This window comes from Ochotona princeps, chromosome 24 (genome assembly GCF_030435755.1).
Source record: "Ochotona princeps isolate mOchPri1 chromosome 24, mOchPri1.hap1, whole genome shotgun sequence".
NCBI classification, from domain to species: Eukaryota; Metazoa; Chordata; class Mammalia; order Lagomorpha; family Ochotonidae; genus Ochotona; species Ochotona princeps.
The window spans coordinates 25572634-25587976 of NC_080855.1; the positions used below are offsets into that span (position 1 = coordinate 25572634).

Sequence of the window (15343 nt, forward strand, 5' to 3'; positions counted from 1 at the left end):
GAGAAGAAAAGGCCAGGCCCCTGGGGCAGCCGCACCCCAAACACAGGTGAGGTCTTGGTGAGTCACGCCAGTGAGGGGCCGCTCCCCCCCACCAAATCCCAAGGGTAACTGCTCATCACCCCAGCGCGGCCTCATCACGGCCCGGAATACTGACCTCGCAATACTCTCCCCGTCCTCCTGTCCACGCACCCTAGAACTAGGACGCCCTGCCCCCACCCTGGGCCTCCCAAGGGGTGAATGGGCTCAGGGCTCCAGGTGGGGCTTCAGGCTCCTGACTTCCTCCGTCCAGCCCCAAATCCTCTCAGATTCCCATGGATGGGTGCTGGCCAGGGAGGGTGGGGCTGCTCCCAGGACCATCAGGAGTCACTGGCTGCCGAGAGCTGTGGCAGGGATCAGGCCTGCTGCTGTACCTATCACCAGCTCCAAAGGGCCATGACCCAGCACCTGCTGCTCCCACTCGTGGTCCTCGGTAACCAGAAGGGAGAGCTGCAGTGGGCCTGGATTCCCTCATCTAGGCAGCAGGGAAACCAGGATCCCTGGGGCGGGGGGGGGGGGGGGGCGGGGGGGGAGGGGGAGATAGACCTGGGCAGTGCACTGGGAGAGGAGGGAGGGGTTGCCAGAGGCAAATGAGGTGTCAATGTTTGGGGGCAAAGTGGGCCTCTAAAGGCAGAGGGGACTGGGGTGCTCAGGGGGAGACAAAGCCGGCCCCAGGCCTGCCGTGAGGGGAGTCAGAGAGCGCAGCCCCCAGCCTCTGGGCGCTTTCTGTCTTTCCAGCCATCAGGCCCCTCCCAGGAGACTTGCAGGATTCAGGTAAGGTTGCTGGACCCGTGGGGTGGGGGGTGGGAGGGGCGGCAGAGGGGAGTCATGTGTAAAAGCAGAAAAAAAAATGCAAGCGGCAGCATGAGCTGGTGGAGGGAGCCTGAGGGTGCAGGGGGTCGGGGAGTGGGCAGCCTAGAGACTGGGGCTGCAAGTCACCAGGGTCTCCCCTCTGACCCGCAGCTTCTCCCACGCAAGAAGAAGCCGACGATCTGGGTGAGGAAGACGTTGGGGCGTCCTGGGGACCTTAAGGGGAGGTGGCAGTACCCAGAAACTTCTGCCAAGGAAAAGGGTCTCTTTGCCCAGAAGTGGGGACGGGCGTCATCCTCAGGCACCTGGGGCTCCCCTAGGCAGGCTCTGACCTCCAAGGTTCCCCACTGCAGATTGCGGGCGCCCCGAGCCCTCTGCCCGCATCGTGGGGGGCTCCGATGCACAGCCTGGCACCTGGCCGTGGCAGGTGAGCCTGCATCACCGGGGCAGCCACGTGTGCGGGGGCTCCCTCATCGCCCCCTCCTGGGTCCTCTCTGCGGCCCACTGCTTTGTGTCGTGAGTATCCGCCCTGGTCCAAAGCCTTCCTGCCCCTCCAAAAGCCCCAAACCTGGTCGTGACCCCGCTGAGCCCCCAGACCCCCGCTAGGATCAGCCCGGCTCGGTGGAGTCCACCTAACCCCCTTCCGCCTCGCTCTCGGCGCAGGAACGGGACCCTGGAGCCCGCGGCCGAGTGGGCAGTCCTGCTGGGCGTGCACTCCCAGGACGGGCCCCTGGACGGCGCGCACGTCCGCGCGGTGGCCGCCATCCTGGTGCCGGACAACTACAGCTCGGTGGAGCTGGGCGCCGACCTGGCCCTGCTGCGCCTGGCCTCGCCCGCCAGGCTGGGCCCCGCCGTGCGGCCCGTCTGCCTGCCGCGCGCCTCGCACCGCTTCGTCCACGGCACCGCCTGCTGGGCCACCGGCTGGGGGGACGTCCAGGAGGCCGGTGAGCGGCGCGGGGTCCGGGAAGGCGGGAGCACCGAGAGACCCAGCGGACCGCGCGCTCCGCGGGAGGCGTGGCCTGGGGCGCGTCCCTGCAGGCCGGGCTCCGGGATGGGGCGGGGCGGGGCCGCGGGCGGAGCCAGGACGTGGGGGCGGGGCCGGGGCTTGATCGCCTGGGCGGGGCCACGGGCAGGGAGGGGATGGGGGGTCAAGGTGGAGCTGTGGGCGGGGTCACAGGAGGGGAGACATAGGCGTGGTCTCGGGTGACGTCTGTGGGAGGAGTCTCACCAAACCTGTGGGCGTGGTATTGGGGTGTTGTCTGTGGGCGGAGCCTCAGGTGAAGCCTGTGGGCGGGGCTCGGGAGGTTGGGTACGTGGGCGGGGCCAGGGAAGATGGGATTTGTGGGCGGGGTCCCGGGAGGTGGAGCCTGGGAGGAGCCTCCGATGGGCGTGGCCTCGGTGTGTGGGCGGGGCTTAGCTGTGTTTCTGCTAGGTAATTCATGTGAAACACTGAGATACAGCGTCTGGCACACAGCAGGTGCTGGGCAAATGCCTGTGCCCTCTCTTCCTTCCCTCTCTTCCTTTCAGGCCTCTCCACTCTCCTTATTTGCTCATTCTCTCACTCAAGGTATTTCTTGAGTGTTTGTATATGCCACGCACTGGATGAGACCCCAGTGACCATAAAAAGCCAGACAGCTTTCTTCTCAGAGCTCACGTTCTAGTAGGCAGAGAAACGATGATTCCAGCAAATAAGCAAACACTGTGTATTAGAAGCATGGGGAGGCACACAGCCCTTTTGCATTCCCCGTCATCCCTGACATGCAATGCTACCTGTCTGGGTTAGCAATCCCCTCCACATACATATTCCACAACTGCTGGGATCCCATCTGTGCCAATGCGAGGGGCATGCAGAAGGAGATGCCACGGCCTCTACTTGCAGAGGGGTCCCCTCCCAGCAGAAGGTGACAAGAAGGAGCCCTGGGGGCACCTAGGAAATCTACATGGATGGGGCCAGGCCATCCTGAGCTGAGCAGCCGATTTCTGGGAAAGTTTTGCGGAGAGAGGCTGTCCCCAAGAAGAGACGGGGCAGCTGGAGGTATCCGTGGGGCCTGGGGGAGGCAGAAGACCACGAGGAGAGGGAGAGGGCCACAGGAGCTGCAACAGCTGCTGAGGCTGGACCACCAAGGTTCTCAGGTCAGCCTGAGGGCCAGGGGACCCCACCAGCTTGGCGGAGCCCATCCTCAAACTGCCCCCTATACACACACACACACACACACACACACATGCACTTGGAGCCCCAAAGGCAGCCTGGGCAGCAACTGAGGATTCTGAATGACCGAAAAAGGAGCTGTGCTCACACCTCTCTGCCACCGCGTCTTTTCAGGACCCAGAGACTTGCTTCCAGCAAAATCAGATGCCGTGTGGGACAGACCGGGTGCCCCCACGTAGGCAGCAGCTTGCGGCAAGATCAGAGCTAAACTTTAGAAGCTGCTTGGGCAGCCATGCATGAAGAATAGCCAGGGTCGGTCATGCAGACCCAAGGCTACCCGGTCTGCCCTGGGCAGTTACAGCAACTGCTAAGAAGTCACCAGCACCCCTGATGGGGGGGTCGGGGAAGGATGTGGAGACAGACAAGAGGCTGACACCTTGATCAGCCCAGGCTTGGCCATCCAGGTCCACAGCCCCAGTTTGGCCACCCAGGTCCACAGCAGCATCTATGACATCTTTATGAAAGGGATGCCCTCTGTACCACCGGCACCTAGGGCTGCACCTCAATGGCTTTAGCCCCTCCAGGCCTCTGCGCACCTTTGAGCAGTGCGCAACCTGCACGATCATGCGTGGCAATTCTTACGTGAGAATACAGGATAGGAGCAAGATGAGGTGTGGGCGACGTGGTGAGCTGAGCTGCCGGTGGCGACATCTCAACGGAGGGAACAAAACTGAGCCCAGGGGACGTGGAGGCTCCATACCTGCCTCATAGGATCTGCTGTCTGCTTCTGGCCCCCAGACCCTCTGCCTGTGCCCTGGGTGCTCCAGGAAGTGAGACTGAAGCTGCTGGGAGAGGCCGCCTGCCAATGTCTCTACAGTCGCCCGGGTCCCTTCAACCTCACTTTCCAGCTGCTGCCAGGGATGCTGTGTGCCGGCTACCCGGAGGGCCGCAGGGACACCTGCCAGGTGAGGGGCCAGCCGCTAACAAGCAGTGTAGCGGGCAGACAGAGCATCTCTCGGAGCCTTCCTGCGGAGGGTGAGCAAAGGCTGTTGGAAGGCAGATGTGGGGAACAGCTGGGGTTGCACAAGTGGCCACTGTTCCTCATGGTGGCATAATGCGGGAGGGTGCCAGGCTCCAGGAAGACCTGTCACTCCCTGTGAGCTGTGCAGCCTTGGCCAGGCGACTGAACCTGCTCATATGGAAGATGGAGGGAACAGCATTCTTCACGTTACTGCCACAACACCCAGTGCTCAAGCCTTCATCAGCACTAGCTAAGGATTTGATTTGTGTGATTATTAGCCCACATCCCAGCCCCTAGTGTCACACACTGAGGGAAGAGTGGTTGAAAAAACAAACTAATCCTTCACTGAAAGGCAAAAAAAAAAAAAAGTCTTTTATTTCTTTATTTGAAAAGATGCAAAGCAACAGATGTGGTGGCAGAACAGACTAAACCTCCATCTACCTGCGCTGGCGTCCTGTATGGGCCCCAGTTCTAGTCCCGGCTGTTACACTTCCCAGTTCAGCTCCCTGCTTGTGACCTGGGAAAGCAGCAGAAGATGGCCCAAGTGCTTGGGATCCTGCACCCACATGGAAGACCTGGAGGAAGCTCCTGCCTCCTGGCTTTGGACTGGCCCAACTCCCAGCTGTTGCAACCATTCAGGGAATGAATCAGAGGGTGGAAGCTATCCCTCTCTGTCCCTCATTCTCTCTCTGTAACTCTGCCCTTGAAATAAAAATAAAATAAATATGCTTTTTAAAATAAAATAATAAAAAGAAAGAGAAGCAGAGAGAGAGACAGGGAAAGATCTGTCCTCTGAAGATTCACCTCCCAAATGCTGTAACAAGCCGAGTTTGGATCAGGTCAAAGGCGGGACCCTGCAGCTCTATCCAGGGCTCCCCGAGCCATGGGCCATTGTGTGCCACCTTCCCAAGTGCATTAGCAGGAAGCTGGATCAGGAGCGGAGTAATCGGGGATGCATACTGGAGTTTCAGTACTGGATTCAAGTGTCCCAAGCAGCAGCTTAACTCACAGTGCCATAATTTCCACCCTGAAAAACATAGTACATTTGAAACATCTTGCCCAGAAATCCTTCTCCCAAGCATGAGTGCTGGTGGCGGGGGGGGGGGGGGAATTCAAGCAAACTGACCTCCGGGTCTCCACCCTCACCACCCCAGCTCTGCCGCCGCCAAGTCGCCAAGTCGGAGGTTCCAGGACCGGTACAGATAACCTTCTGGCTGCTGAAACAAAATAACAAGCAATTCAAATGCCTGGAGACCACTGCTGCCTGGCAGAACTTCCTGTACTATTGGAAATGTTCTTTATCTTTGCTGTGAGCGGAGCATGGTAGCTGATGGCCACGTGTGCTCATTGAACACATGACATGTGGCAAGTGAGGGGCTGGCGCTGTGGCCCAGTGACACCAGCATCCCAGAGGAGTTGCTAGTTCCAGTTCCGGCTGTTCCACTTGCGATCCAGCTCCCTGCTGTTGCACCTGAAAAGCAGCAGAGGGAGGTCCAGTACTTAGGCCCCTGCACCCACCTGCCATATCACATGGAGTTCTAGGCTCTAGGCTCCTGGTTCCTGGCTCAGCCTGGCCCAGACCGTAACCACCACAGCCCTTCCTCTCTGTTACTCTGGAAATTCAGATTTGCAGAAAGGAGAGACAGAGAGGAAGATCTTCCAACTGCAGGTTCACTCACCAAATAGCCCCAATGGCCGGAGCTGAGCCAATCTGGAGCCAGCAGCCAGATGCTTCTTCCAGGTCTCCCACATGGGTGCAGGGTCCCAAAGCATTGGGCCATCCTCCACTGCTTTTCCCAGGCCACAAGCAGGGAGCTAGAAGGGAAGTGGAGCAGCCGGGATTAGAACCGGCACCCAAATGGGATCTCAGCAACTGTGAGGCCATTAGGCTACCACGCCGGGCCCAATATATATTTTTAAAGCAATCTTGCTTTCACAGATGTGTTAACAGGGAGCTGGATCAGAAGTAGAGCAGCCAGGACTCAAACTGTGCTGACATAGGTACCAGCTCACAGACAGACACTGAACCACACTGCAAGTCCAAGTTGGTCCCTAGGGTTTATTTGCAACTGGATGAACCAAGACAGGGTTTACTGGAGCGAGTCTTCTAGTTATGAGTGAGAGCTGCAGATTTCTCTTGCTTGGCCTTGTGCTCCTGGCCTCGGCCGTTCTCAGGGCTTTCTTCTGTGCTGGGGTTTGGGGAAACTAAGGACCAGACATCGCCCAGGCAACTTTCTAGCAGATGGCGGGAGGGCAGGTCACTGCAGGGACGCTGGCACCGACGGTGTTGAGTCCCTGTGCCAACTTCCCAACAGGGGGATTCTGGGGGACCCCTGGTCTGTGAGGAAGGTGGCCGCTGGTTCCAGGCAGGGATCACCAGCTTCGGCTTTGGCTGTGGCCGGAGGAACCGCCCCGGAGTCTTCACAGCAGTGGCACCCTATGAGGCCTGGATCCGGGAACAGGTGATGGGTTCAGAGCCTGGGCCTGCCTTTCCCATTCAACCCCAGGAGCCCCAGTCAGGCCCCGGGGAGCCCAGGGAGGAAAACTGCACCATCGCCCTGCCAGGTGAGGGCCAGGGCACCAGGGAGGTGAGCTGACTTGGAAGAAGCCGAGTGGTGGGGAGGGTGGCAACTCCTGGGTCTTACCCAGGTCTCTCGCCTCCTCAGAGTGCGGGAAGGCTCCGCGGCCGGGAGCCTGGCCCTGGGAGGCCCAGGTGATCGTGCCAGGATCCAGGCCCTGCCATGGGGCGCTGGTGTCCGAGAGCTGGGTCTTGGCACCTGCCAGCTGCTTCCTGGAGTGAGTAAGCATTCCCCTCTTCCCTTTGGCCCGAATCCCGCTCCTGGGTGAGGTAGGGGTGGAAGATTCTGAATAAAAACAGGGGTTCCCATGGAGATCTGGTCGGTGACCCCAGCCTGGAGCTAAGGACTCTAAGCCACAGAGGGTGGAGGGTGCGAGGTTTCCAGGCCCCAGCTTTCCCACCCTGCAGCCCCATCAACCCCGACGACGCGCCCCGCGACCTCGGAGCCTGGCGCGTGCTGCTGCCCTCGCGCCCTCGCGCGGAGCGGGTGGCGCGCCTTGTGGCGCACGAGAACGCCTCGTGGGACGACGCATCGGATCTGGCCCTGCTGCAGCTGCGCGCGCCCGTGAACATGAGTGCGGCCCCGCGGCCTGTATGCCTGCCCTACCCGGAACACTACTTTCTGCCGGGGAGCCGCTGCCGTCTGGCCCGCTGGGGCCGCGGGGGTATGCGGAGTCCTGAGGTTGGGTGGAGCGGCGCGGAGCCCGAGCCCCTGTGGCTGCAGCGCGCGCTCCCCGCCTCTCCCCCGCGTCCCCCCAGAACGCGCGCCCCGCTCCAGCGCGCTGCTGGAGGCTGAGCTGCTGAGCCGCTGGTGGTGCCACTGCCTGCACGGCCGCCAGGGGGCGCAGGTGCCGCTGCCCGGAGACCCGCCGCGCGTGCTCTGCCCCGCCTACCGGGAGGAGGAGGCGGAGGCGGGTCGCTGCTGGGTGAGCGGCGGGGGGCGGAGCTTGCGGGGGCGGGTCTGAAGGGGGAGCCAGGGAATAGGCCGAGAGAGCCGTGGGCGGAGCCTGCAGCGCTGGAGGGAGGCGGGGCCCAAAGGAGCCCTGGCGGGGCTGGTGCGGGAGTTCCTGGCAATCCCCAGATTCCTGGAGAATCCTGGTGTGAGGGTTGAATTCTTACCGATATGGGCAGTGGCGCTGGCAGAAGGAGGTGGGACGGGTTGCGGAGCTCATGGGGTCTGGGACGCCCGGAGGGGACCCCGCTGCTCGCCGCGCACATTCTGTCTGGCTGCAGGATGACTCCAGGTGGAGCCTCCTATGCCAGGAGGAAGGTACCTGGTTCCTGGCTGGAGTCACGGACCTCTCCGGCGACTGTCTGCGTCCCCGAGTCTTCTCCCCTCTGCACGAACATGGCCCATGGATCAGCCATGTGGCCCGGGGGGCTTACCTGGAGGACCAGCTAGCCTGGGACTGGGGTCCAGATGGTGAGGAGACTGAGCCCCACACCTGCCCCCCACACACAGAGCATGGCGGTGAGCAAGAAGGCCTTTGGGGCTTAGCTGGGAAGGGGGGTTAGCTCAGGGGCTCAGGACTCAGCTGTGGGGTCCTCACACCTCTCTCTAGCTTGTGGCCTGCAGCCAGAGGCCTCTCCCGAGGGGTTGCTGTGGCCCTGGCTGGCAGAGGTGCACGTGGCTGGTGATCGCGTCTGTGCTGGGATTCTTGTGGCCCCCAGCTGGGTGCTGGCAGCTACTCACTGTGTCTTCAGGTGGGTGTCCTCACACACACACCCCAAGCAAGAGCCAGGAAGGGCCCTAGGCTGCTGCCTGTTGGGACCCTCCGAGCCCAGGGGAGCACTGTGCAGAGTGTTCTGGGGGAACAGAAAGGAGATGTGGAGGAAAGAGATCAGATCTCAGGCCTGGGGACACATCCTAGCCTTTTATGTAGGTCAGGAAGCACCCTCCCAGCAGTGCGAGCAGTGGGAGCAGCACCAGGTCTTGTTCCCACAGGCTGGGTTCTACCACAGTGCCTCACATGGAGGTGTACCTGGGCTGGGCAGGGGCCAGCCCCCGGGTCTCACGGCTGGTTGTCAGCATCCGTTTGCCGCGGCACCTGGGACTCAGGCCTCCTCTGGCTCTTCTGGAGCTGAGCTCCCGGGTGGAGCCCTCCCCAGCAGCACTACCCATCTGCCTTCATCCAGGGGGCCTCCCCCTGGGGGCCAGCTGCTGGGTGCTGGGCTGGAAGGACCCCCAGGACCGAGGTGAGAGCCCTGGGTGACAGAGTGGGGGTGGGGAACAGTATGACAAACAACTGGGGACCAGCACCCTGGGCACAACCCCTTCCTTGTCTGCAGTCCCTGTGGCTGCCGCTGTGTCTATCTTGACACCGCGTCTCTGTCACTGCCTCTATGAGAGTGTTCTGCCCTCTGGGACGCTCTGTGTCCTGTATACAGAGGGGCAGGAGGACAAGTGTGAGGTATGTACTGGTACCGGGCCCCAGCATCCCGGTCTAGACTTTGAGGTAAGGCGGGCCAGCCTACCCCAGGGAAGGTATAGGGCCTTGGGGGAGGCAGCGTCCCAGACCCCACTGACCCTGGCCCCGATTCTGCAGGTGACCTCAGCACCTCCCCTCCTGTGCCGCACCCAAGGGGGCTCCTGGGTTCTGGTGGGCATGGCCATGCGAGGCAGCCGGGAGCTGTTTGCGGCTGTGGGCCCTGAAGAAGCCTGGATCTCCCAAACCGTGGCGGAGGTCCACTTCCTGCCTCCAAGTGGCTCTCCCTACTGGCCCCCCGAAGGCAGCAACCTCTGTCCCCCAGCCCTGGCAGGGGCCCCACGCTTCCCATGGTCAGCTCTGTCTGTGCTGCTGCTGCTGCTGCTGCCTGCACTCCTCCAGGGCTGACGGTTTGAATCCCGGGGCAGGGGGCATGGCCTCCCCTTCTTTTCCCAGCCCTCTACAGCCCGCCCAGTAGAGCAGGAATGCGACCCAACCGGTTCACTCCTGTGGAGAACTTCCAAAGGTCCCATCCACCCCAGGGCAGCGGGCTAAAGCTCACTGGGCCTCAGTGCCAGCTCTTTTGGGCCTAGGAATCCTTGAGGGGAGGGGTGGCAGGAGGAGCAGTGAATAAACGTATAAATACAGACCTGTGGCTTTTGTGGCATCATGATGGGGGGGGGGGCGGGCTGAGGGCATGTGGGCCACGGGGAAGCCCAGGGGAAGGGCCCCTCCTTCTCAGGGCCTCGGTGAGTCAGGCTTTGGGCTCTCAGGAAATATGTCCCTGATAACGTGGCAGTTGCTCCCGCATTCCTGCCCCGGGGCAGGGGAAGCCAGGTGGCCACCTGTGTGTGTGTCACCTCCCCCCGTGGAATGAATTCGTGTCCCAGCACCTGCTGGATACCTCAGCCCCGGCTGGCTCCCTGCTGCCTGCCCAGAGCTGGAAGAACTGTCCCCCTCAAAAGCACACCCAAGTGTATCCCCCAAGATTTGGACTCCCTCCCCCAACCACTTGCCTGGGCATCTGCGCATTCATTCACGTCACAGTCACTGCTGCCCACTAAATCAAGGCGCCACGGGCTGGCGAGGGGCATGGGCATCATCAGAGAAGCCCACTGAAAGCTCTTATTCTCAGACCAAGCACACAGGGGCACCTTGGGTTGAGGGGCTGGAAAAGGACCAGGAAGCCACGTCTGAGCACAGGACGGGGTGTGAGGAGACCTGGGAGGTCAGGGAGTGAGAATGGACATCAGCTGATGAGGGTGGCGGGGAGGGGAGATCTGTCTAGGGATGGAGTCAGAAGGAGGGCCCAGAAGGGAAATGTGGGAGAGAAGAGCATCTTGAAGGGCCAGGTTTATCCTGAGCCGCTAGACACCAAAGAGAATATTCCCTGGAATCTCCACAGGGAGGTGCATTCCCATCTGCTTCCATGGCTAGTCTGCCCCCCACAAGCCACCGTCCACTGTTCCTCTCTCCCAGTGAGGGTCCAGCTGGACCCTCCCACTGACTCACACCAGGACTTCCCTGGTCCCCCAGCCAGGACCCTAAACTCCCTTCCTGCTGAGTTGGGAAAGTTGGTGAGGAGGTAAGGGTGTTTCTCCTGAAGCTTGAGTCCAGAGCATCCACTGGATCCCAAGCTGCCACGGATTCTCGGAGACGTGCATCTGACAGCTACCATCTCCTTTCCCTGAACCGCTGCACCTGGGTCCTGAATTCTAGAACATTCCCCTGTGCCACTGTCCCTCCCACCCCTCATCTCCATTAATACCATCCAACACGCTCTTTAGTTCTCAAGGCACTTTGTCCAGAACCCCTCAAGTTGCTGAGCCCTCTTATCCGAACCCCAGTGCTTGTCCATATCAGTCCCAGTTTGAAATTAGTGTGTCAGTGTTTTAGGGTGATCTCAGGTCCCGTCTGCCATCTCTCCTGCCCCCTTCCTGCTCAGGGAAGCACCAGGAATATGACAGACCCTGGATTAGTATTTGTGCAATGGCTGGCAGGTGAAGCTCAGGTTGGTGACCTGGACTCAGGCGCGTAAGACTGGGCCAGGTACTAGCGGGTAGGGGTAGGGGCATTAACTGATGCTAGAGACCGGGCCTGGGCCTTTGACAATGGCCAGCCACCCAGGTCTCTAGCCCTGCCTCAAGCCGCAGTCCCCACCTCCCAACACACAGCCTGCGGGGGGGGGGGGGGGGGATCTGAGAGCTCTTGGCTGGAGCTCAGGCGTGCGGCAGGCGGGGCCGGGGGAGGGGCCAGCAGGTAGGTGCCTTCCCCTGAGCTGCTGTGACTGGAGAGGTCTCTGCCTGCGTGGCCCGGACCAGCCGGAGTCACGCTTCTCCTGCTGCCTGGTCTGAACTCCAGACGTGCTCACCTGGCTGCTCTCTGCCTTGGAAGCCGGCCTCAGCCACCTGCTCCGCCACCCAGCCGAGCTCAGATCCCGGAACCCCTTACTTTGGAGTCAGATACCTGGATCCTGCTGTGGAAGGCAGCTCCGGGTTCTTCCCTTGTCTACCTGGTGTCTCTCCTGCTCTCCCGGGGGCCCTCATCCTGGGCCATGGCCCGGAAAACGGGCTTGGGGCCTGGGAAGCTGAAAGCCGTGGCCATCCTGCTGTCTTTTGGACTACTCCAGGCTGGAATGGGTGAGTGCATTTTGCGAGTTCAGGGGCTTTGGGAGTAAGGCACAATGCTCTTCCAGGGGTACCTCGCTTATCCCGGTCCCGGGCCTCCCTGCTTCTCAGCCTCCCTCTTCCTTCGGAGGTGGCTTGGCCCTCCTAGAAAGAAAGGGGGGTCAGGCCTCTGGAGAAGCGGCAGGTGCCTCTTCCCTGCTTAACCGTCCCTCCTTCTCTTTCCGCTCTAGGAGCTGATGAGGCTGAAGGTGAGACTGGCTGGGTAATTGGGGGAGGGGGAGGGGACGGGATTAGGATTCACACTCTCCCAGTGGGTTTAACAAGTGTCTCCCCCGAAGCGAAGCCGGCCAACCCGTTCCTCTATCAGCTCTGTGATGGGGGGTTACTGCCTGACTTTATGGGTAAGAACCCTGAGGAACTAGCTTGTCCAAGGACACACAGCTGGATTTTTATATTCACTCTGGACTCTCGAGGTGGGGCACTCAAGGTTGTTTTGACCGAAATAAACCAAAGGTCTCTTTCGAAGGCTCCACAGTTGGTGAATCAGACATTTCGAGCTTGGTTTCACCACTGACGGGTGCCTCCCTCCGAGTCCCCTTGCCTCCCTAAGCCGGTGTCCTCACCGCCCCCACTCGAGGCGGGCTTCGTGTTCCTCTGCTGGGGCTCTAGCGAGGAGGGCAGGAGATAAAGGAAGTGAAAGCCAGGTACGGCGGCAGCCAGCAAGCACTAAATAGAGGCTATTGTCATGATGATGACGGTGGCCGCTGGGTCTCTGCTCCTTTGGAGGTGACTTTGTGAAGGGCATTCCGGCTCTGCTCCCAACTGTGGCCTCAGGGAGGGGAGGGCTGGGGCTGGCTTGGAAGAGCTTCAGTCTATCCACCCGCCTGTGACTCCAGCTGGGACTGGCTGGGGAGTTGCATGCATGGGGACACAGTTGTCCAAAGACAACAGTGGGATGGGGAGCTTGGAGGCCATGCCCAAACAGCAGGGTCAAGACAGGTGATGGAGGAACTTGAGAGAATGTGCAAAGCGGAGTAAGGTCAGGGAAAGGGTTCCGAGGCAGAGTGCTCCAGAAAAGTGAAGGTTTAAAGGTGGCCCCTTGTGAGAGATGCCTTCAGCAAGTCCATGGAAAACAATGGGAGTCTGTCCTGATGGGACATTGAAAACTATGCACGGCTTTTCATAATTGCACTTTCCATGAGGTTTTGGAAACCTCCCAAGTGCAGTCAAGTTGTGTCTGGAGGTGGGGGCTGGAGCAGTGGGTGGGCCAGCAGGTATGGGCAGCAAGGGACGGGAACTCAACACTGGTTGAGGGCTGGGTTGGGGACAAAGCCACCCCAAGCTCTACCCCAGACCCCATGGGATGGCTTAACAGCGGCTGTGGCCTGACCCCCTTTCACCCTCCCCCAGTCCCCTGCGGTACCACTGTCCAAGCACGCATCACCGGTGGGAGCAATGCCAACCCTGGTCAGTGGCCCTGGCAAGTCAGCATCCTCTACAATGGCGTTCATGTGTGTGGTGGTTCTCTTGTTTCTGACCAGTGGGTACTGTCAGCTGCTCACTGCTTCCCCAGGTACTAGCTGGGTGGCGGGAAGGGAGTGGAACCCCAAAGGGGTCTGAAATTTTGACGGTTACATTAGCATAAAACTTCGAAAAATAGTGCCTTTGGCATAGCAGCTGGGTTGCCCACATGCCATGTATGTCCAGGGTTCAAGTCCTGGCTCTGCTCCAGAGGCTCAAGTGTTTATGTCCCTGTTACCCTCACGGCAGTTCCTGGTCCTGGCTTTGGTCTTGGCCCAGCCCTGGCTATTGGGGAGTGAACCAGTGGATGGGAGCTGTTTCACTACAGTTCAAATAATGCATTTTTTTCCCCAAAGTGGGCTGGCAGTGAACATTGACCTGTCGATCCAGGTCAGAGGCCAAGTCTTTGGACTGGATCCAAGGGTATCAGCCAAGGCTGAAACACCAGCCTGGAAGGCAGGCAAGAGGTTACAGGTCATGGGCTAAAACTAGGGTCCTGCTTGAGGCCTAAAAGGTGCCACCTGAGAATGGCATGTGGGGTTGGAGGCCATGAGGTACCAGGGGTCCCTTTCTGCCTGCCCTTTCCCCCCGCCTGTGCTTGCAGTGAACATGCTATGGCAGACTACGAGATCAAGCTGGGGGCTGACCAGCTGGACACCTACTCTAATGTCACCAAGACCAGTGGTGCAGCTGAAGTCATCGTCCACCCAGACTATCACGAGGAGGGCTCCCAGGGCGACATAGCGCTGCTCAAACTCTCGGAAAAGGTCAACTTCAGCCGCTATATCCGGCCCATCTGCCTTCCTGCAGCCAACGCCTCCTTCCCCAATGGCCTCAAATGCACTGTTACTGGATGGGGCTATGTGGCCCCCTCAGGTGAGGAGGACAGGGCATGAATGCTCAGGAGTGCAGTGGGAGGTTTGCTCTGGGGTGGGAAGCCCTAGGTAAGCATCACCTTGTCTACAGTGAGCCTTCCGAGCCCCAAGCCCCTGCAGCAGCTGGAGGTACCGCTCATTAGCCGTGAAACATGCAACTGCCTGTACAACATTGACGCTAACCCTGAGGAGCCCCACTTCATCCAGGATGACATGCTGTGTGCAGGATATGTGACAGGGGGCAAGGACGCCTGCCAGGTAGGGCTGTGGGAGCAGTAAGCCGGGCAAGTCCCAGGAGATGACAGCCTCTCGAGCCTGGTCCTCACACTGTCCTGTGACTTTTCTCCTCAGGGTGACTCCGGGGGCCCACTCTCCTGCCGTATGGATGACCGCTGGTATCTGGCAGGCATTGTGAGCTGGGGTGATGCCTGTGGGGCCCCCAACAGGCCTGGGGTGTACACTCTGACCTCCCGCTATGCCTCCTGGATCCACCAACAAGTGCCTGAACTGCAGCCTCGTGTGATGCTTGAGACCCAGGAGTCCCAGCCTGACAGTTACCTCTGTAGCTCAGCGCCAGCTCTCCGCGGGCTGCGGCCCAGCCTCCTGCTGCCACTGGGCCTGACCATGAGCCTCTTCTGCCTGTGGCACAAGCAGTGAGTGAATCGCCCTGGAAGCTGCTCCCGCTCTGACACATCACACCTGAGGATGGACGCTGCATGCCTTGTTCCCAGGAAGGGCCTGGCTTGGGCCACACCACCCGATCTGCTCAGGCCCAGGTGGGAGGCCAGGCCCTAACCTGATATTCGGAGCCCATTCTTCTGGCTTGGTCTATGGGCTTATAACCCACAAGCCTGCATCTCTGCTGGCAGTCCTGGCTGCCTCCATCTGCCATCTGCAAGCCCATAGACTGGGCTCCTCCCAAACTCCCAAGGACAATCGTGAGATGAGCCCTGGCTTCCATTTGTTTCTCTGAAACTGGGCAGCTACCCAGCTGATTGCTGCTGAGGCTTGGGCCAGATTCTCCGGCCCCACCAGCACACCTGCCCACCGAGCCGTCACTTGGCCTCCTGTCTTCTGGGCTTGGTTGCCTTCAGAACAGGAGAGGCCCCAATCTTGCCCTATGGGTCACCAAGCCCCCTTGAGCCCCGACTCGTGGACTCCGGAGGACTGAGCCCCCACCGGAGTTAGGCTGGGGATTGGGGTGGGGACCAGAAGGAAGGATTAAACATGCATACAGCACAGCTGGCTGGGTGTGATGTGCGATGAAGCCTGGTGGCTCTCTTCCTCTAATCCCTCCAAA

At 60.4% G+C, this 15343-nt stretch overlaps 2 protein-coding genes across 3 annotated transcripts; both read left to right on the plus strand.

Annotated features, from left to right (window-relative positions):
• Window positions 1–432: 432 nt before the first annotated feature.
• On the plus strand, window positions 433–9663 carry PRSS36 (serine protease 36). The gene is made up of 14 exons (XM_058681096.1): window positions 433–469; window positions 1000–1032; window positions 1200–1362; window positions 1510–1790; window positions 3794–3960; window positions 6332–6581; window positions 6683–6812; window positions 7003–7259; window positions 7354–7520; window positions 7828–8065; window positions 8157–8298; window positions 8540–8790; window positions 8884–9005; window positions 9141–9663. The coding sequence occupies exons 1-14, from the start codon at window positions 433–435 to the stop codon at window positions 9426–9428; spliced, it is 2526 nt and encodes an 841-aa protein (XP_058537079.1). The 3' UTR covers window positions 9429–9663.
• A 1775-nt stretch (window positions 9664–11438) lies between these two features.
• Window positions 11439–15282, plus strand: PRSS8 (serine protease 8). Of its 2 annotated transcripts, XM_004587157.2 has the most exons (6): window positions 11439–11659; window positions 11878–11895; window positions 13058–13220; window positions 13773–14044; window positions 14135–14301; window positions 14395–15282. In XM_004587157.2, the coding sequence occupies exons 1-6, from the start codon at window positions 11575–11577 to the stop codon at window positions 14698–14700; spliced, it is 1011 nt and encodes a 336-aa protein (XP_004587214.1). In that variant the 5' UTR covers window positions 11439–11574; the 3' UTR covers window positions 14701–15282. The 2 variants fall into 2 exon arrangements, with proteins under 2 accessions (XP_004587214.1, XP_058536521.1); XM_058680538.1 differs by lacking the exon at window positions 11878–11895.
• Window positions 15283–15343: the final 61 nt, after the last annotated feature.

Excerpts from the sequence above, each read along its gene's own strand:
- PRSS36 (XM_058681096.1), top strand. The coding sequence starts at position 433 with ATGACCCAGCACCTGCTGCTCCCACTCGTGGTCCTCG. Across the intron at positions 1,033-1,199 it reads AGAAGAAGCCGACGATCTGG|ATTGCGGGCGCCCCGAGCCC; the intron begins GTGAGGAAGACG and ends TCCCCACTGCAG. Across the intron at positions 6,813-7,002 it reads CCTGCCAGCTGCTTCCTGGA|CCCCATCAACCCCGACGACG; the intron begins GTGAGTAAGCAT and ends CCCACCCTGCAG.
- PRSS8 (XM_004587157.2), top strand. The coding sequence starts at position 11,575 with ATGGCCCGGAAAACGGGCTTGGGGCCTGGGAAGCTGAAAGCCGTGGCC. Across the intron at positions 14,045-14,134 it reads GGGCTATGTGGCCCCCTCAG|TGAGCCTTCCGAGCCCCAAG; the intron begins GTGAGGAGGACA and ends CCTTGTCTACAG. Across the intron at positions 14,302-14,394 it reads GGGGCAAGGACGCCTGCCAG|GGTGACTCCGGGGGCCCACT; the intron begins GTAGGGCTGTGG and ends TTTTCTCCTCAG.